This window comes from Biomphalaria glabrata, chromosome 5 (genome assembly GCF_947242115.1).
Source record: "Biomphalaria glabrata chromosome 5, xgBioGlab47.1, whole genome shotgun sequence".
NCBI classification, from domain to species: Eukaryota; Metazoa; Mollusca; class Gastropoda; family Planorbidae; genus Biomphalaria; species Biomphalaria glabrata.
In genome coordinates this window covers 5,668,718-5,691,656 of record NC_074715.1, presented here as the reverse complement: position 1 = coordinate 5,691,656, position 22,939 = coordinate 5,668,718, and the positions used below count along the sequence as shown (strand labels likewise).

At 35.1% G+C, this 22,939-nt stretch overlaps 1 protein-coding gene across 5 annotated transcripts in view; it reads left to right on the top strand.

The window, feature by feature from the left end:
• The first annotated feature begins 13,594 nt into the window (after positions 1 to 13,594).
• Positions 13,595 to 22,939, top strand: part of LOC129926380 (platelet endothelial aggregation receptor 1-like) — a 39,977-nt gene continuing 30,632 nt past the window's right edge. For 3 of the 5 annotated variants that reach the window (XM_056029930.1, XM_056029927.1, XM_056029931.1), the window contains exons 1-3: positions 13,595 to 13,674; positions 17,762 to 17,890; positions 19,583 to 19,753. In XM_056029930.1, the coding sequence (XP_055885905.1) occupies positions 13,617 to 13,674; positions 17,762 to 17,890; positions 19,583 to 19,753 (358 nt within the window). In that variant the 5' untranslated portion in view covers positions 13,595 to 13,616. The remainder of the gene's footprint in view (positions 13,675 to 17,761; positions 17,891 to 19,582; positions 19,754 to 22,939) is intronic. The other 2 variants (XM_056029928.1, XM_056029929.1) reach the window with 2 other exon arrangements.

Genomic DNA, 22,939 nt, shown 5'->3' with positions numbered 1-22,939 from the left:
ATACAAAACCCAAAAGAAAAATCTTACTCTGGAATAAATGTAACGTAACACAACTACACCAAGCTGCATTAAACTTTCAACAAACATTCTTATTAGAAAAAGACATTAACCAACCAGTCGATGACCTCTGGAATTTCATTAAAAACCATCTTAAAAGCATTATAGAAAATCATATACCAACTAAATACACATCAAACAAAATAAATAAATGCTGGTTTAATAATAGACTAAAGAAGCTTTGTAAACAAAAGGAAAACCTATATAGAAAATTTAAAGAAACTAATGCAGAAAGAGTTTACAAAAAGTATATAAAAATTAAACACTTAACCCAAAAAGTAAGCAGACAGCTGCAGAGTGAATACATAAACAATGTAATATCTAAAGATAACAACAAAAACCTATGGTCATACATTAAGTCTAAGAAAATGGAAACAACAGGCGTAGCGCCATTAAAAGATGAACATAACATAATACATAATGATAATGAAACTAAAGCAAACATTCTAAACAAATACTTTGCATCAGCATTCTCAGCCCCAGGAGACAAAGACATATTACTGAATTTGAACCAAGTAGACAACATAGAAGATATAGTAGTACAAGAAAATGGAATTCAAAAACTATTAGCCAACACCAAACCAAATAAAGCTTCTGGACCTGATGGTATTCCAGCTAGATTACTCAAAGAACTAAGTAATGAGCTAGCCCCAGTGTTCAAAATACTCTTTCAGGCTTCACTTAACCAGGGCAGAGTACCAAAGGACTGGAAAGAAGCTAATGTCACCCCCCTATTTAAAAAAGGAGAAAAATCTGACCCAGGAAACTACAGACCAGTATCACTTACCAGCATCACATGTAAAATCCTAGAACACATAATATGTAGCAACATCATAAACCACTTCGACAAACATAATGTCCTCACACCATACCAACATGGCTTTAGGAAATATAGATCATGTGAAACACAACTAATAGGACTAATTGATGATTTTTCAAAAGGTTTAGATAATAGTGAACAAATAGATGCTATCTTACTAGATTTTTCTAAGGCTTTTGACAAAGTTCACCACCATAGCTTGCTTAAAAAATTAAAATATTTCGGCATTAATGGTCCACTGCATCAGTGGATTAAAGACTTTCTGATAGGGAGAGAACAAACTGTAATAATAAATGGTTCTAAATCAACACCGATAACAGTAAACTCAGGTGTACCTCAAGGAACAGTCTTGGGTCCACTACTATTAATTTACATAAATGATTTACCAAATTGCATTACTTCAGGAACAAAAGTCAGATTATTTGCAGACGATTGCATAATATATAGAACAATAAAAACAACACAAGACACAGATATTTTACAAAGAGAATTAGATGAATTACAGAAATGGGAATCAAATTGGAGCATGTCTTTCCACCCAGAAAAATGTCAGTTGTTAAGAGTAACAAAAAAACTAAAACAAATTAATTCCACTTATCTTATTCATGGCAAACCAGTAACACAGACTAAAAACGCAAAATACCTAGGTGTTATAATAAATGAAAAACTGTCATGGAATCCACATATTGATGAAACTACAAAAAAATCAAACAAAGCATTAGGATTTATTAAAAGAAATTTCTATAAATCAAATAAGAAAATAAAACTAAAATGTTATTTAACCTTGGTTAGGCCAATAATAGAATATGCATCCTCTGTTTGGGACCCCTCAACTCAAGAAAACATTAAGAAACTAGAACAGACACAAAATAGAGCAGTGCGATTCATAACAAACGAATATTCACATTTGACTAGAGTAACACCTTTAGTAAAATCACTAAATTTAGAAAGCCTTCAGGACAGAAGGCTCAAAAGTAAAGTAGCAATAATACATAAAACACTGAACCATAATCTTCAAATACAAAAACAAAATTTAATAAAATACTCTGAAAGACACAAAGATAAAGGCACATTCCTCGTCCCATATGCTAGGACAAATTTGTACAAATACTCCTTCTTTCCTAGTGCTATTAGAGCATGGAATGGGTTGCCTGAGCTAGCCAGGAAAACCAATGACTTGGCAGAATTTAAGTCATTGGTTAATATGCATGACTAAATGCATGACGCGTAGGACGTAATCATCTTCTTTTTTGAAGTAACGTCTGTATTATATAAGATAAGAAGATAAGAGCACACCTTATTTCTGTAGGTGTACGCGGGAGCATAAAACACTCCGGCTGGCCGCATGTGGCTCGCGGCCCATAATTTGCCCACCCCTGCACTATAGAATGATTAGTTCCTAAATGTCATATTATGCATGTAAATATTAAGCTAGACCATAACAAATTAATGTCTAGAATAATTATATATAAATTTATACAATATAAAATTTCTAACTAGAAAAGTTATACACTACAAAATAATCAGTTACTGTGTCATATTTTGCCTATAAATATTGATTTGGGAAATTATGATATATAAAAATAAATACAATGCTAGACCTTATAATTAGGTCTGCTTGTTCTTGGTCTTAGGTTGTATATGCCAGGACCAATGTTGCCGTCATTTGACTTAGTGACATCGGTAGCTCTCTAATTAAAGACTCAGCCCCTGTATTTCTTTCTTTCTGTCCATTTTTTCCTCTGTTGTATTTGTATGCAATAAAATCATTATTTAAAAAATCTGACTTTGTTTCTTACATAGTTGTGTAATACTAGGTTTTAATTTTCTTTGTAATCTCGTTTTTTCTTTTAAATTGACAAGCAAAAACTCAAGTCACTGGAGATCTAGGACTAAGATTAATATCGATATGTTGCAATATATTTCTTTTTTATAAGTAAAAACAAGACCATGGCTTAAATGTTTATTGCATTCTAGAACTATGAATTTAAATAGCTTTTACTTCAATTTTCTTAGCTAAGAAATACGATTTAGACTAGCCTATAAACAAGACCAATAAGGCGTCTTTCAGCCTAAATGGTATGCATTCACTAGGACTCCAATTTTGCATATCTCTTTTTCTACATGTAGAAAATCCTGACATGTGCACGCTGGCCATATTCCGACAGGACATCGTGATGTTGGTTGTCGTGCTTTGACATTAACATATTAATTTAATACATTCTATAGATACAGATTAATACAATTACTGATACTTATTACTAATAAAACTTATAAAACAATATAATTGTTAGTTATCATGTGTCCCGTAGAAGTAAAACACGGCTTTGGCGGCAAATAACCATTTTAAAATAAACTCAATAATTAATGAAGTGATCTTTAACGCTGCAAATGTTTATGTTTGAAATTTTAGCTCGCCAGCATACTGAAAAGTTGTCTAAAGAAATGATTCACATTTGGTTTACTACGACTAAAGTGAGGTACGAGGAGGAATCGAAGGCAATAAGTATGTACAAGAAATTTCATTAAAACAAGTCTTGTACCAGATGTGATACTATAAAGAGACCCATCATCATAAAATTATTAGGAATATTCATGAATGTCTTAAACATCTGTAAACAAGGTCATTGAAATGAGGTCACATCACAAATAAACGCGCCACTGAATAGAAAAGAATTACCTGAACTTTCAAGCTAGAGGGAAAACCAACACATTTAGTGCATTCTTTAGGAACATTTCACAACATAGAAATCTTTCACATCAATTACCGACTACTGGGTTTGTCTATGAGAACCGTGCACAGTTGAAGAGGGAGTAACGCTTCAGCGATCGGAGAATATTAACAAGAATATTGTAACTATTTGAAATCAGCTTGTCTCAATTAGTGCAGGGTTTGAGGTCCTTGTTTTGCATCTTTGTTGCACTTTGAAGATTAGATCTAAATTAGAAATATATATATATATTAGATCTATATATTTGTCCATGAAATTAATGCATGTAACCACTGCATATCGAGTATTTCTTTTGAAATTGCATCTACACCAAAGCTTTAAGACCGATACATAGTTCTCACTTAGGTTTAATTGATCTAAGTCTCATTGTTTTAACCGTTTATGTTTTTAATAGATTTTAGACTTAAAGCTAAAGCAAAAAATAATAAGTCATTCTGCTACCGACTAGATCTAAATATTGAGACACAGTGGCGTAGCAAGGGTACTTAAAGCCCTATGCGGCAGCTTACATGCTGCCCTCCAAAGTTATAAAAAAATTGAAAAAGGATGTTTTTTTCCAAAAAGATACAACAATTGCAACTTACAAAAATTTTATCCAAATCTATTTCTTTTCAATGAACCAAATTACCAATTTAGAAAATTAAAAGTTTGTCATCGTTGATCAGCTTTAGTTAATGAAAACTTTGCTTGCATGTAGCCACAGTTCTACTATTATTAGGAATGTATGAATCAAGAAGACGGGTGACCCGACAAAATAGTGCATATAAAAAATTTAATTTATAATATTCATTTTATCATTATTATTCAGTCAGTTTGCGGCAAACACTTCAGATAAAGTAAAATATGAATATGCAAAAATTATAGAATAATCATAATTTTAAATTATAAAAATGCTTTTCCAAAAGATACTTCCATTCTTGTCAGATTTACACACACACTCACACAATTCACAAAGTTAAATGTATTCAATGTCACGTAGAAACTCCACTAGTGGCTTGTTTCCTTATATTCCATATATATTCTTCAGCATTGTATTTAAGAATACTGTTCAAATTTACCTCTGTTCTCAGTGTACTTCTGTTCTCAGTGTACTTCTGTTCTTAGTGTACTTCTGTTCTCAATGTAATCTGTTATCAGTGTACTTCTGTTCTCAATGTAGTCTGTTCTCAGTGTACTTCTGTTCTCGGTGTACTTCTGTTCTCAGTGTACTTCTGTTCTTAGTGTACTTCTGTTCTTAGTGTACTTCTGTTCTCAATGTAATCTGTTCTCAGTGTACTTCTGTTCTCGGTGTACTTCTGTTCTTAGGGTACTTCTGTTCTCGGTGTACTTCTGTTCTCAATGTAATCTGTTCTCAGTGTACTTCTGTTCTCGGTGTACTTCTGTTCTCAATGTAATCTGTTCTCAGTGTACTTCTGTTCTCGGTGTACTTCTGTTCTCAATGTAATCTGTTCTCAGTGTACTTCTGTTCTCGGTGTACTTCTGTTCTCAATGTAATCTGTTCTCAATGTAATCTGTTCTCAGTGTACTTCTGTTCTCAATGTAATCTGTTCTCAGTGTACTTCTGTTCTCGGTGTACTTCTGTTCTCAATGTAATCTGTTCTCAGTGTACTTCTGTTCTCAATGTAATCTGTTCTCAGTGTACTTCTGTTCTCAGTGTACTTCTGTTCTCAGTGTACTTCTGTTCTCAATGTAATCTGTTCTCGATGTAATCTGTTCTCAGTGTACTTCTGTTCTCAATGTAATCTGTTCTCAGTGTACTTCTGTTCTCAATGTAATCTGTTCTCAGTGTACTTCTGTTCTCGGTGTACTTCTGTTCTCAATGTAATCTGTTCTCAGTGTACTTCTGTTCTCAATGTAATCTGTTCTCAGTGTACTTCTGTTTTCAATGTAATCTGTTCTCAGTGTACTTCTGTTCTCAGTGTACTTCTGTTCTCAGTGTACTTCTGTTCTCAGTGTACTTCTGTTCTCAGCGTACATCTGTTCTCAGTGTATTTTTTCTCAATGTACTTCTGTTCTCAGTGTACTTCTGTTCTCAGTGTACTTCTGTTCTCAGTGTACTTCTGTTCTCAGTGTACTTTTTTTCAATGTACTTCTGTTCTCAGTGTAATTCTCTCTCAGTGTACATCTGTTCTCAATGTACTTTTTCTCAATGTACTTCTGTTATCAGTGTTCATCTGTTCTAAGTGTACTTATGTTCTCAGTGTACTCATGTTCTCAGTATACTCCTGTTCTCAATGAAGTGATTGATCAACTAGTTGACTTTGGGGTGATGACCATCAATAGACTGTTGAAACGCACAATGCCACCACTTCATTAAATTGGTTGTTCGTAGTACATTGTCTGATTTCTATATCTCGATAATGCTTTCAGAAATGGTGGAGTCACTCTTCGGTTTCATCTCAATGCAATTGTCCTCCTAGTGGTCATACTAATTTCCTACAACATGTTGGTGGAACAAAGAAAGGGCTAACAGCACCTTGACAAACATGCGTACATATGTAGATGCCAAATTTTCATCTTGTATTTTACGCCAGAGACTTTGTCCAAGATGGAATACAGAACAAACATGCCTGGTATCAAAGCTCAAAAACTCCTGGCAATGATGGTCTTTCACCTGAAATATTTAAACTGTGAGATGTAGACCTAACTGTGAGGCTAACAGACCTGTCCACTCAATGCTGGAAATGTGAGTTGTTCCACCTGAATTTTCATATGCCGTTATCATTCCCTATACAAAAATGGTGATAAGTCTAACTGCTCCAACTATGGAAGCATTACTCTTCTGTGAGTGGCAGGAAAAATCTTTGCACGATCTTGCTTGACAGAGAAACTAGCTCTTTAGTGTTACAAGTGCTATCTGAACGCCAATGTGGCTTTTGAGGCGGTAGAGATACATCTGACATGATATTTGTTTTGCGTCAATTACAAATAAAATGTAGAGAGCAGAATTTAAACCTATACGCTACCTTTGTGGACCTCACCAAGGTTTTCGACAAGGTCAAATGCAATGACTAATAGAGGACTTTGATCAGGATCAAATGGCCAGCTATGTTCTTATCTATTCCCAAGCAGCTTCATGTGCGACAAAAGGCCAGATTAGACACACTGGTGATCTGTCTGATCACTTCACAATAGAAAATGGCGTTAAGCAGAGCTACGTACTAGGCTCTACTCATTTCGCTATCGTCTTTGGCGTAATGCTGGGTCAAATGAGGCAGCGATTGCACAAGGACATCTACATCCGGTTTCGTTCAGACGGCAATGTGTTCAATCATCGACGTCTACTGTCCCATACAAAAACAATGGAATAGGTTATAACAGAGCTTCTCTCTCTACTTAATGATTGCGCTCTGCTGGCTCACAATAAACATGATCACAGCTCACGATCAACAAATTTGCATATTCTGGCGCTTCTCTAGTTTATCTATAAACCTTGGGAAAACAAGTCATGTTTCAGAAGTCACACAATAAAACCTACTCAACACCAAAAAATCTCCAGGCATGCGCACGGCTAGTTATTAATTAATTTCGATAATAGTATAAATTGATTGTAACGTTTCTCATAATCAGGCTCTCTTTCTGCAAACTGCACCACACGAGACAACCAATTCAAAGAACTTGACAACTCAGGGCTTCAAAGTAACGTAACACTTTAATGTCAAATAATTCACAGCCAATACTGTACTATTGGCAACAACATAAAACTAACTGTACAAAAACGTTGCCTATTCCTGGACTTGTACTCAATTCTCTGTTCCGGACCGACTTCGCGTCGTGCTGGTTCTGACTTCGACTCGTACTAATGAAATTGCGAGGTAACGTGAACTGCCTTGACTCTGACACATTCGCTCTTATGTAGGGTCCCTATAGGTCTTCTTAAACCGGATGGAACGTCGCTCGATCATTCTGGTTGATTACATGACTATATCGGACGTGGCTTAATAGGGTATCATCCACAACTCAGATCTTTCCCGAGCTGGCGTGCAATGTCACTCGTCACGGTTTACCGCTCGTCTGGCACTGGCCTGGGGCGAGTTATTTCGGCTCACACACAATCTGTGTCAACATCAGGTTGAACAATATTATGCCATTCAAATCCGATCCGTTTTTACTATTATCGTACCGTAAACTCTCACCCCAGAGCTGTCAGGAGCTAATTTACGGTTGGACCGGATCTGGCGCAAATATTTACAATTTTCTTATTAACTTATAGATCTGCGTTGTTTTCACATTATTAACTACCTTATAGCTCAATATAAATCTGTGCTCTATTTAGGATAAGATTGTCGATGAGTGTGGAATTTATTATGAATTCAAAAGATTGCACGTTATAAAACAATCCGTTTTTTAAAAAACTTAATCGAGGTTCGTATCCAAACTCTTTATTTAAAACAAATGAATATGTTATTTATTAAGTTAGTAAATAAAAGGAAAAAATGTTTACTAATGGGCCATATTTTTTCTATTGTTACCATATGTGTATTATTTTGTACCTATGCTCAAATCTATGAATGAAGTCTTAGTTTTTAGTGAAAACAGGCTGCATATATCATTAAGCAAAAACGGCTTTTCCCCTTAGTGTAGTAAGTGTTGTAAAACTTTCATTTATTTTGTTGATATTTTATTTCTACCGAAGAACACATTAAAATCATATAATACTTTACAGATTGTTCTTCCAATTATTTATACTCTTTCTCTAACTACATCCTGTGGTCTTCAACTCTCATGTGCTCCCAAACTGGAAACTTGTCTAGTTTCCTATTTGTGGATGAGAGGCCAAACAATAACACCCTCATAAAACATTAACAAAAAATGATTGAGAATCCCTTTTTTTCAAAGCGAATTCCTATGAACAATTTGTAATAAAAAAAGTCACATCCATAGAAACAATAGTCTTATTCTTGTTTATTTGACTTATTTGATTTATTCATTATAGTAAAGATCAACTCCTCGGACTTCGTTCAAAGAGGAAGCCTCTTCCACCGTGTTATGCACATATAAATTGTTTCTACCCTTCCTCTATTAGTACAAGGAAAAGAGGGAAAAAAGGAGGACTACGGCAAAGACTGAGAAGAAGAGGGTTTCGCCCACCACTTCCTACGATTATTCTAGCTAACGTCCGCTCAATAAGAAACAAAGTGGATGAGATATGTGCCCATATACGCTACGACCACGTATTTAGGGAAAGTTGTCTATTGGCTTTTAGTGAGACATGGTTAGAGGAGGATGACAACGACAACCTGATTGCTATTGATGGTTTCTCTTGCGTGAGATCTGACAGAACGGCTGAGTCTAAGAAGAAGAAAGGTGGAGGGCTTTGTGTGTACATCAACCTCAAATACTGTACCAACTACACGGTTAAAAAGAGAATGTGCTGTCCCGATCTAGAACTACTGGCGCTTTCATTGAGACCTTTTTATTTGCCACGAGACTTTGGTGTTATTTACATAGTCCTGGTTTATGTTCCGCCTACAGCCAAGACGGAAGTTGCAGCTGCAATCATCGCTGACGTAGTGCATGAGTTTCAGACAAGGTCACCGGACGCACCAGTAGTTATACTGGGTGATTTTAATAAATGCACCTTGAAGGTTGACCTACCCACATTCTATCAACACATTTCATGTCCGACAAGAGAGAACAGAACTCTGGACTTATGTTATTGTAACATCAAAGGAGCATTCACATCTCGTGAAAAGCCACCACTAGGATCATCGGACCACAAAACAATACAACTGCTGCCTACTTACCGTACAAAACTTAAAGAAGGAAAAATCATTCAAAAAAACGTACAAGAATGGACTCAAGACAATATTCTCAAACTACAGGGATGTCTAGACTGCACTGACTGGAATTTGTTCAAAGAGACCACTTCAAATCTGGAAGAATGGGTCGACGCAGTGACAAATTACATCAAATTCTGTGAAAACATGTGTGTCAGCACTAAGAGCATCAAGATATACCCCAACAATAAACCATGGGTCACTGCAAAAATAAAACGGGAAATAATCAAAAAGAAAAGAGCATTTATGAGTGGCGATGGACAGACAAGGAAAATTGCTCAACGAAATCTCAACGTCGTTCTTGAGGAAGGGAGGAGAAACTACCGCACCAAACTGGAAGACTCAATTAATACAACTATTTTTACTCATTGAAAAGATGAAAGCGTTGCAGATTAGTCCATACATAATACTATGGGCTAATGAATTTTTGACCCAGAGAGCTCAGAGGGTTAGGGTAAACAATGTTATATCTAATGAACGCATAGTTAACACAGGGGCACCCCAGGGGGCTGTGACATCGCCATTGTGGTTCATTTTGTACACCAATGATTTTCAATCCGATAGTTCTTGTTGCTCCTTCACAAAATTCGCTGATGATGCGGCTCTTCTTGCCCTGCTCTCAGAGAGCTCAGACGTAAATGAGTATTTCAAAGAATTAGAACACATTGAAGAATACTGTAAAGATAATTTTTTATTATTAAATGTAAAAAAAACCAAAGAAATGATAATCGATTTTCGTAGGGACAAGAAGGAAAATGATATTGTTTCTGTAGCTGGAGAGACTATTGAAATTGTGCAAACCTTTAAATACCTTGGTACTATCCTAGACAAGAAACTAAATTTTACTGCAAATACTGATTATATCAGCAAAAAAGGGCAGCAAAGATTACGACTACTAAGAAAACTGTCCTCGTTTAATGTTAGCGAAAAGGCCTTGGCTATGTTTTATCACGCTCACATCTGCAATATTTTAAGTTTCAATATCACTGCCTGGTATGGCAATCTGAGCATTAAAAATAAAAATAAACTTAATAGAATCCTAAATGCTGCTGGCAAAATCATTGGCAAAAAACAAACCCCATTTGGGCAGTTGTTTGAGACAAACATCTCTAAAAAAGCTAACAAGATCCTCGAAATAAAGAATCACCCTTTGTGTCAGGATTTTGTGATTTTACCATCACAAAAGAGATACAAGACACCGATAGCAAAGACAAACAGACACAAACACTCTTTTGTTCCCCTGGCAATCAAATCATTAAATAAGAACAATCTGGTATAAACTTTGTCACATGTAAATTATGAGTGAGTCTGGTGTGAATGTACACTTTGGTTTCTTATAGTTATAATGTTTTTTGTTTGGTGTAATGCACAAATTGTAAGACAAATTTCCTTACGGATAATAAAGATTATTATTATTATTATTATTATTATTTGCTTTAAACCAGGGTTCTAACCTTTCTAGGAACACCATTGATTTAGAATCCTTGCTTCAGTGAATTACAAATAATAAAGCCAGTCAATACATAATATTTTCTTGATGGCACACATGTATCTGATATATCTATAAATAGGCCTAGATATTGGGGAAAAACTGAAATGCAATGGTGGCGTAGCAGAAAAAGTAGTTTCCTCAATGATGCCGTGTCAGGCACATGACCTGCACTACTTCCTTAAGCGAAACTTACACGTGGTCTTTGTGGCCTGGTGCTATCATTACAAACAGGTCTTAAGTTCAAATTGACGCGATAACTCAGAATTTAAAGTAAAGAAAGTTGATAGTTTGGGGCGCTATTATTTACAATCATTAGCGGATCTAGAACTTTGGATGGGGGGGGGAGGGTGATTTTTTTCCAAACCCAAACCTTAACGCCCAGTAAACCCTAACCATATGTGTAAACTTACAGCATATATATATATGGATCTCTATGTATATATACAATGCTTTTTTTTTAAATAAATAGTTGCCGGTACTCAGTGATGGATTGCCTAACTTTTAACTACTAATAAATTAATAATAAACGTCGTTGAAATCCAAGAAAAGTATAATTTTTACCCACATTGAAAAAGGTGCCGGTACGCCATTTCGTTACGTACCGTCACAAAAAAGCACTTATGACGGTATTTAATTAGTGTATATAGTATAATTAGTATATATTATTAACATAAGTAATACATTCGTATATGAATTGTGTAATTTCCTTACTATAAAATTCATCCGCCCCCTTGATCCGCCAGTGTTTACAATACATAGAATAACCATGAGAAAGTTAGATACTTAACATACAATCGTCATCACATTTGCATACCAGCTCATCTGCTCATTGACAACTTATGAATCAATAAAAAAAAATAATGTACCAAGCTAAGGGGAGATAGGTCTTGCGTAGAGCATTAGGCGTTATGAATTAAAAGATTATTAAATTGAAAATGTAATACCTACATGCTCAATGATTAGAAAAACCTTGTAATAAATTTGGTTATTGTATTTATTACAAGCTTCAAAAGTGTTTTTTTCCTTCTACAACAATAGTAATAAATTAAAAATTTGTTTTTTGAAAAAGGTAAAATATTATTTAAACTAACGGTTACAAGTAATTGTAAAAATGTAAAACTAAATAGGCTAAGATAATTTATAATGCGAATATAGTAGTAAAAGAACACATAGTCTATATTAAAACCTTGAAAATATAAAAAGCGTTGGCTGTGAATTTTACCTTAACTCATACTAAATGATTTTTACTATTTAATATTTTTTTAAATCAGTTTTATATTGAAAAAAAAAGGAATCTTCAATTTTAAATTGAGTTTGTCTAAGTCTAAAAGATTATAACGGGAAGAAAGACACGGAAGTGTAATAAGGCCACAGGATACTTCGAGGGAAAATTGTGTACATGAGGTTAGGAACTCAGTCCATTTCCAATATCACAGGAAAAACCGAATCTAACATAATCGTTTCCTTAGAGAGACGTGATTGAACTGATTAGTTTCTATGACAAAGATCTCACGAAGATATAGCACAGTCTATCTTTCTATGTCAAACTTCTTTAACAATTTTTTTCCCCACATTTCCTCTTATTAGCTTGCACATTTTTAATGAGAAGACGGAAACAAAAACCTGGCTTCGAAATTTCGAAAACGGCTCTAACGGTTTTCCTAAAAAAAATTGGGAAAAGAATTACTAGCTAATTGACCACACAAGGAAAACTCTGGTTTTACAGTTATAGTTTTTCAAAATTATACATTTTTTAAAAATTAAATTTGGTCTGGAGGTTCGGACAATCTATAATTTAAACTCGTATACGACAGCGAGTATTCACGCATGTATTCATCAAAGTGTTTTTTTTTAGAAATAGAGGTGCTTCCCATCTTCTAGGTCTGGATCTCTAGGCGTATCACCAAACTAGAATCTTCTAGGTTTGGATCTCTAGGCGTATCACCAAACTAGAATCTTCAAGGTCTGGATCTCTAGGCGTATCACCAAACTAGAATCTTCTAGGTCTGAATCTCTAGGCGTATCACCAAACTAGAATCTTCTAGGTCTGGATCTCTAGGCGTATCACCAAACTAGAATCTTCTAGGTTTGGATCTCTAGGCGTATCACCAAACTAGAATCTTCTAGGTCTGAATCTCTAGGCGTATCACCAAACTAGAATCTTCTAGGCCTGGATCTCTAGGCGTATCACAAAACTAGAATCTTCTAGGCCTGGATCTCTAGGCGTATCACCAAACTAGAATCTTCTAGGCCTGGATCTCTAGGCGTATCACCAAACTAGAATCTTCTAGGTCTGGATCTCTAGGCGTATCACCTAACTAGAATTTTATAAACCAAATATTTAGATCCAGTATTCCAGTCTAGAGTAATGTCTTTGAATGTGGCTGATTTCATCAATCATTATAATAAGTATTTCTTTCTCTTTATTCCCCCCTCCCACTACACACCCAACAATTATTTTTGGTGATGTACAGGGGGGGGGGGAATAAAGACTATATTAAGACTATATTAAATGCTAAATAACACAGAAAAAAACACCGAGTCCCCCCCCCCCCCATGTAAAAGGAGATAACTCCCTTTGACTTAAAATTGGAGCAGTCTATAATTCAACACTTAATAACGTATATTGTGTGCAATGGATGGAGCCACCCAACCAGATATAAATAGACTAGACTCTAAGTTTGGTTCTATATTTAAGTGTTCGACTCTTAGATTTGGGTTCATGTAACGACAAAATGCCGTGGATTACTGCATTTTTTTTGGTTGGATTCGTTCGTGTAATCGAATCACAAGGTTTGTTACCATGATTTATTGTTAGCATGTGTGGATGTTAAAAGTTAAGGTCGAAGTATAAATAATAACAATAACAAAACTGAGGAATAGCTCACAATTGATCAGTAACAGAAAACATGAGAACAAGCAAAACAAAACAAATCAGTCAGTCTACATATGCCAAATAGTCGTAAGGTCACTTTAAAAGATCGTAAATCAATACAAATCATAAATCTGAATAAAAGCACAACCACTGTTCTCGCATTATTTACATTCTTACAAAATACATAAACCATAGAGGCACGCTAATTTCCAGATATTGTTTTTAATGTAATGTGATTGGAAAATAAAATCTAGTAACAAATTTTAAAAGTTAATTTAAAAGAAATATACTTTAAAAAAAATAATGTAAGGATAATAATTTAATTCGAAAATTATATCTAATCTTTTTAATAAAGTTTATGAATTTTGTTGCATTTTACGCTTTGAAAAACTAAGTCAAGTTAATGTTTAGTTAACAAGAAGGAAATAAAAAGGTTTCTTTTTTTTGTATAGAAATCTAAGAGAGTGTAAAACTTTTATTAATATTTCTAATATAGTTTTCCTAGTTCATCTCGTAGAGCACTTTAGTTCATCTCGCAAATCACTTTAGTTCATCTAAAAAAAAAAAAACACTTTAGTTCATCTCATAAAGCACTTTAGTTCATCTCGTAAAGCACTTTTGTTAATTCCATAAAGCACTTTAGTTCATCCCGTTCAGCACTTTAGTTAATCTCGTAAAGCACTTTAATTCATTTCTTAAAGCACTTTAGTTCATCTGAATAAAACCACTTTAGTTTATCTCATAAAGCACTTTATTTCATCTCGAATAGCACTTTAGTTTATCCCGTAGAGCACTTTAGTTAATCTCGTAAAGCACTTTTGTTAATCTCGTAAAGCACTTATTCATCCCTTACAGCACATTAGTTCATCTCGTAGAGCACTTTTTCGTGTGACTGTGTAGACCTTTTGCCGAGAGGCATTCCCGTTCACATGTATTGCATGTTGAAGTGACATTTGCTTTGGTGATAGAGGAGCCGCAATTTTTTCTTTGGCACGCTTTTTTTTCGGGGCAGACCCCAAATGCATTTTTGCTGTCCCTAACTTTCTTGATCACCACACAGCCATAGACCACACTATATGAAATATAGTGCGTCTTTAGCTGTGTATTACAAGTAGCCAGCCTCAATGTCCACTACTTTGAGGTCCCGTTTGATTACATCCACGTATAGGAGGTAGGGACGAGCAGTTTTTCTTCAGCCAGTCACGAGTTGTTCATTCAACTGAACAGTGCACAACATATTTTGGTGGAAACAATTACATTACAATTACATAGCAGATTGGGTGAACACGGTAATTTCTGCACATTTTTAAAAAGGTTATCTCAGCTGACTAGATCAATGTACACAATTGTCAATTGTCTATCTTCCTGAACAAAAACCACATTTAAATCCTGGGTAAACCCGATCGGTTAGTTTTGATATCTACTTTTTAGCGGCCCCCGAAAAAGGAAAAGATGCTATTAGTTTTGCTTGGTTTGTCTGTCCGTCCGTCGCGTTTAGATATCGTAAACTAGAAAAGATAGTGAAATTCCGACATCAAGATATTTTAGACCATTCAAAGTTCTGATGCAACGGCTTTTTTTTTTCTTTTCTAAAAGTGAAAAATTTCATTTTAAAATAAACTATGCAAGCAGTTTTTTTCATAAAACACCTTTTTTACAACTATTCACTATAATTAGTAACAAACACAGGAGGCCATTTAGTAAGGGAGGTGACCATTTGCTATACTTTTAACACATTTTTGCAATCGGTTTTAGATTTTTTTGTCAAAAATGTTTTTTTTTTACAATGTATTGCTAAGTAAAGTAAGTTCGTTCATACTAACCAATACATTCATAAAAATGTTAATTTTGTTTTTAAAGAGAAAAAATAATCTATAGAGTATGCATAGAAGTGGAACATAATTTAAAACAATTAATTAGTAGTTTTTCATATAATCGCGTGGATTGCCGCTCGGGGTCCACACTTCACAACACGAAAGTAAAGGAATTTTTTTTTTTTCTTTAGGCTTTGAAATAAGAGATTGGCCCTTTACAAAACAATTCGATCAATTAGATCAGGGGTGGGCAAATTACGGCCCGCGGGCCACATGCGGCCCGCCGAAGTGTTTTATGCGGCCCGCGAACACCTACACAAATCAGGTGTGCTCACATATTATAAAATGCAAATATATTAGAAATAGTTAATTATAAATATCTCTATAAATTATTGAGACTTCTGACTCTTATTACTTATGATGAAGAGGCTAAAGAAACAGGTCATTCTAAAAAGTTTAAAGTAAACGAAGATTATTCCTATTTAAAACATTGAATCAAAGACGCAAGCTCAGGCCGGTATTTATTCAATACTATGAAGAACTGTGTTGAAAGTGTTAAGTTGGAGCCAAACGGCAAGTGTAACAACTGATGGAGTCCGTGCTTTGACTGAGAACAATAAATTAAATTACAGAACAATATCCCAATCATAAACTCTAAACTGCATTGATTATTTAAAAAATATTATTGACCCAATTATCTCAGTGATCAAACTTATCAGAGATAGAAGTCTTAACCACAGGCAGCTCAGGGACGTTCTTAAGATTTGGAAACAAATCATTCCGATGTTTGGTACCACAGTAGTATCCGCTGGTTTAGCTTGGTAAGGTATTGAGAAGAATTTAAAATCTCAAGGAAGAAATGTGTATGTTCCTTGAAGGATATTGACTGTGACATTGTTACTAGTTATTCTAATGAAGAGTAAAAGCCAGACTTCTAGTTTTACAAAGTATCCCAATGGGTTGTTTGCACATGAAATGCATGTGCATGTTAATTTTTTTAAACAAAGCTTTCCCATTTCTCATGGCAAACAAGTGAAAACAGGTTTTGTCATTTTCATTTGCTGAAAGGTGAAACTAATTGTAGTGAAATGGTTAAAATGTACAAGACTTGTATGGATTCCGTGATTTTGGAATCTGAAAGCACATTTTAAGACGTCGAGAGCTTGAAACCAGTTTTCAATACCTTCAGCTCACCATTTAGTGCAGAAGCTGATATAGCTCCAGAAGAAAAGTATGACCAGTAAACGAAGTTAGGGTCAGTCAGTTCTTCGGCTTGAGCTTAATGGGTGCCAGAAGTTGTATCTCCACACTTAGAACAAACTTTGCTGCTAAACTTTCACGTTATTTAGGTCCACAGACATGTGTGAACAAGCATTTTTTTTTCTTGTTAGAAAGTAAACAAGTGTAATCACAGGTCGATGCTGACTGGCTATAATTAGTATTTGACAGCAGTCACAATGATAAAAACTAGTAATCTAGTTCTATAGTACATTATGCACCACCAATGTAAACAGTTAAATACTTCACATTAAGAAACACTGTACATCTGTGGTAAAAGGTTGTGAGGTAAAAGGATAAAAATATAATTTTATAAAAAATTCGTAAAATGAGTTTCAGATATTGCTAACTCTTGTTGCAAATCGTCTAGTAATAGGGTTAAAAAATGAAATGTAAATGTATAATCAGTAAAAATCTTAATTAAAAGACATTATACACGAATAGTTAGCGTATTTTCTAATTTGTAAGTACATATATAGTATATATATATGCGGCCCCCCATTCCCCAAATTTTTTTTATGCGGCCCTCGAAATAAAAAGGTTGCCCACCCCTGAATTAGATAATCATTATAAGACATCAGTTAGGCCAGGTTCACATATAACATCACCTTCACTTTCACCTATCCCTTGGTCTGCTGGAACCTTGGGGCACCACATAAGATCTGTCAACCTTCTTTTTCCATTCTTCTCTGTCATTTGCCTTTCATATAATTTCATTCTGATATTCTTTCTGAAAATATTGAAACCTGCCTGGGTGGACCACTTCGGGGGCCGATTTAGAGTTTGTGTTTATACACAAACTGTCTTTGTAACCGTTTTTTTTTAATTTGTAATATATTTTTTTCTTCAATTAGTTCATATATTTTCTGTACTTTCATACTAAAATCAATTTTCAAAATTCAAATTACTTCAGAGAAATGTAACAGCGGTTGGTTTGGAGAGAGATGTCAATTCCAGTGTCATTGTTCTTCTTGTGATCCAACTGGTCAGTGTAAAGAGAACAAATGTGCTGTTGGTTGGTTCGGTTACAAATGTCAATATCGTAAGTTCAACGTATTTGATTAACTGTCCATTCTTTATAATTGCTTCCTTTCAATAAGAATTAATTGTTGTATTTTGTCGTTTCACTGTTTATTAATAGTTCGATCATAGTTGTCTTGTACAACATAAAATTATTGGCCCTGATGACTGATAATCTTGATTCTCGGTGGACAATGATATGAAAAACTTACCCTGTAATTACACAACTAATGCATATAACAAATAAGACACTTTCAACATTAAAATTGCAGCGGTTAAATCAACCAAACTCCATTTTTTTATTTCCCAATTTTGGCCTAATATTTTTTTTAAAGCCCAGATTTCAATGTCAAATGTAGAACATTATATTCTCTTCCGCTCTCATCAGTTATTAACACTATTAAGTACTTAACTTTGTTCGTTTTTTTTTCTGATGTTTATTCCTAGGAATATTTAGATCCTCTAGAGAGTCAGAGTGAAATTTGAGAGATTATCCTTAGATCAGTGTGATCATCAAATGTGTTTTTACAAGGAAAATGGAATAGTTGTGTAAAATCGTGTTTGTGTATGTGTCTACTGTATACCGTTCCACTTCTGGTCTGTTGCTGTCTTTATGACCCTGTATATGGCTAGCAGAAACAGGAAGGGTGAGAATAAACAGAAAAAGTGACCAGAGTAACACATGACGTCCAAATGTGAACCTTAATCAAACTAATGTCCAGAAAATAGCAGCGGCGCATGCGTTGCGCTATTGCCAAGAGAGTTCTCTCGGTAAGGTAACTCCTGGGAAGATCTCTCGTTCAAATCGGCTCTAATGTCAGGGGATCTTCGACCGCCATGACTGGCTGTCGTGACTTCGACAGACAGCTGCATATCCTTTCATCATGGTTGACACCTTTTCCATTAGTGGTTGAAGTGGTTAGCTGCTTGCGCTAAGAGGAATCTGAGCGGGAAAGAAGAGAGGAGGTCTGAGGAAAGGGACTTTCTAAGTAGAAAGAAAAGAAGAAAAGGCAAAAGTCGAGTTTGTGTGTAAGTGTCTCGGCCATTTCAAAGGGTCAATATCTCTTGGCAATTATAAAGTTTCGACTAGTTTTTGAAAACAAAAAGATTTAGGAAATGCGAACAATAAAATAAAAGCTGCCATCTTGAGCGCTATCGCAGTGAATGTTATAAGTTATTTAAAAAAAAACATATACAATTTCAAAAGACAAAATTATATTATTATATGTTAAAACAATAACAATCTTTAGATAATGTATTATGTGAATGCAAGATCCAGTGCTATTTAATCAAATAAAGAGCTTATAGGTAACGTATAGCTCTTCTACAACAAAGTTCAAAATTTAAATAAAAAAGCTCGCATATTAACTCTTTCTCTCCGTAATTATTTTCCTTGTACCAATAGAATTATTTTTTTGCTTATTTGCAATTCACTATAAAGTTGTGATTAAACTTCAATAACTTTTGTGTTTGATATCATAAAAAGTTATATTTGGTATCGAATTATAGGAAAAATAATTCTCTTTTAATCCAATACAAATTGAAGATTATAAATCCAAAAATCTAATTTAGTTTAATGGGGTTAAATCTACGTTGGCATCGGAGAGAAAGAGTTAAAGATACATTCTGTTTTTAAGCTTCTTGGAAACTCACTACAACTAATATGATGGAAATTATTATTGACAATTGTTCCTTTATAAAACTGTCATTACAGGAGATCTTATTAGTTCTATTGCAACTCCCAACGCTAGCGTTGTCAGCTACAGCCCATGGCTAGATGGTGATGACTTAACATGCTACGTCAATGAAGCTATCAAAAATGTTGTGGTCACTTTATGGAAACAAGTTAATTTTCAGTGGATTCGGTTGGCAGTCAGTGATCCTAGTAAGTCAATTGACTTAGTTTGATATAATGTTATAAACGAGCGTCTTGATCGATTGAAGGGATCTTTAGGAGTTAAAATGGATTTTGGTGAATCTTTGCTTCACGTATAAAAACAATAAAATTCAGAAATTATTATTTATTATTAATTCAAGAATAGAAATTCCGAATACTTAATTAATAAATACAATAGGAACATTTCAATCAAATAGAATTCCAATATTGCAATATTGGATTTATTGAAACTGTGACGAACCTCGTGTATGACGTGTATGAGTGGCTTGTTTGGTGTCTAGGGGATGATTATTTTTGAATTGCCACAATTGAATCGGGAGCAGACACGCAACAAGACAAACAATGTAGAAAGATACAAATGCTGAAAAATTAAAGAATATTTACATAAATATACAAAGTAGAATAAAATAGGGGAGGGGTTTTGCATCTATCTCGTTAGCAATATTGTATCATCATACTAAGCAGTTAATTAGAGAGTATGTCACTTTTGTCCTCTGCACTTAGCTGGTTATCCTACTGATGCAGAAGCTGGCTGTGATCCTGGCTGGAGGTCTTGCAGCAGGGGGTGGCGCTCTAGCGGGTAGAGGAACGCCGGTGATACAGTTCTTGTGGAGTCTCAATCCAAAGTTCTGATATCTGTAGTGGGCACAGTAGGGCGGCCGGCCGGCTACCGTGGGCACCAGTGTGCTGCGGGCAGAGCTGATCTGCCGTGGGCAGCGTCGTTAGCAGGATAAGTCCAGTGAGTTGCGAAGATTTGGCGAAGCTATAACGTCTCGCACAGACACGTGGTCTATAGGAACGTCTTGACTAATAGGTTGACAAGTGGATTGTCAAATAGGCAGACAAGTAGAGCCGATAGCGCCAATTAGGTTGACAAGTGATATCCTGTAGTGCTGAATAGCACCAGGTAGGTAGATCCAGATAGGTTGACTGGTAGGTAGTCGAATAGTACCAAATAAATAGTATCCAATAGATAGGTAGTAGGCAGATACCTGAGGGAGGCTGCGGATAAACAAAGACAAGTTAGGACATGTCTCTCATGCATCTTATTGATGCCCTCTATTGAGGTGCATTCATCTGATTGGTAAAGTTGCTTTTGAGTACAATAGGGAGATGATGACACATGGGATTGGATAATAGAAGGATGATAGTAGCAATATGAATTGTACATAATAAGGGAGATAATAATCTCAATTAAACAACATAAGTCCAAAAAAGGGGGGGGGGAAAGAAATGGACAATGGTCAGCGACCAAGACGATTTGTTTACAAATGGAGTGAATTTGAATGGAGAGAGAGCGTCCTTTCAAGGGACGCAACTCTCGTTAAAGTAAAATAAGTAAAGGGGAGATAATTCACATCTCTTTTCTAAGCCAATATTAGTGCGGTAGTAAAATGTCAAGGCGGTCAGCCGAGATAAAGGGAATAAAATAAGATGTACAAATATATACATGGTTGCATCAACGATCAATTGAGCAACATAGCATTAATAGATTAATGCAATACATAAATATATACATATGCCATGTTTATGTTTTCTACTTACGACAGTGAGAAATAAACAATGCACTAATTAAATATAAATGAAATGATACAATCCGTATGGTAATATCCAGTGAGAAATATACACAGAGTAATTAAGATGGAGCTGTGATTAAGTTCGGCTTACCACCAGGTATTCCTCTAAGAGTAAGAATATATGATTAGTCCAGACTCGATGTCGGCGAGAATGAGAAGTGAAAGAGTGTAGGTCCCGCCTTATTCTACCTTATAAAGTCCGGAAGAGATGGACGGAAACAGGTAATGCGATAGACTAAGGATTATCTTTCACGTGGGTAAAGTCCGACGAAAGGTGCACCTTGGAAGGGTCAAGAGGCGTGGTGACACTGTAGAGAAACCTAAAACAATGCTTTATTAAAGTAGAACGACACACGAACTGATGAAAGATATTTAGACAGTAACACACTTAATTAATGTCACGAACACATTGTCACGACATTACACAAACATAAACAAGTATCAACTATTGCCTTGAGGTCCTCCATGAAGGTGCGTCGCAAAGTAGATTTATCGAGCCAATCGAGAAATATAAATGTACACATTAAAAAGTATCAAGAGACTATGAAAAATGAAGCCTTATTTTGACTATTTTAATTTGAAAAAGTATAATATAATAATTTAAATTTGGCTAGATTTATGCAATCATTATCTTGTACAGACATGTGTCAGCAGGTTTGCCCTCAATCAGCTATCACTAATTCTCCCCGGGACAAAACAAATAGGAGGATTGCAATAAAAAAAGTTGAAAGTTGTTATGTTTGTGTGCGTTGAGGGGTTCCAGTCGAACAGAAACATAGAGTATTGTTATAACTATGATGGTGGCACGGATAATTGTGTGTGTAGCCAGCTGACACAAATTACACTGGCCATCGCTAAGCGAGAGGTCAACCATGACGAGTGGCGAAGGTCGAGTGTGACGACACGACGATGTTTCTGGAAGGATCTGTGTTGTCAATACTACTCAGGCCAGTCACTTCAAATATAGTCATGTGATCAACTAGATGGGTCGAGCGACGTTCTGTTGGTTTCTAGAAGACCTTTAGGGGCCCTATATAAGAGCGTATCAGAGTTCAATAAGTTACGGAGAAGCCTGTAGAGTTCTTGTTACACCAGTACAGACTACAGAGTTTATATAGCGGTACAGATATCCCCGGCTGAACAGTCAGTGTTACATGTTGCCAATTGTAAAGTATTAGCTGTTATTTATTGGACATTAAAGTGTTACGTTATTTTGAACCCCTCAGTTGGTAGTGTGATGTGTTGCAGTTTGCAGAGAGCCTACATAGTGAGAGTCGTTAATACACACACATACGCATATATATATATATATATATATATATATATATATATATATATATATATATATATATATATATATATATATATATATAAAGAGAGAGATTGATTGATACGCATTATGTATTTCAATGATATTTGTGATTATTAAATTTATTTTACTATCTATTAAATTTATTTCATTTGTCATGTTCCTGGAGCTAATGTTTGAAATGTCTAGAAGTTATTTGGTTTTTGCTTGACAAGTTTCGGACGTACCTCCAGACATGAAGATGATAACATTCTAGACTCTGTTGTCTGTACTGGTGTAACAAGAACT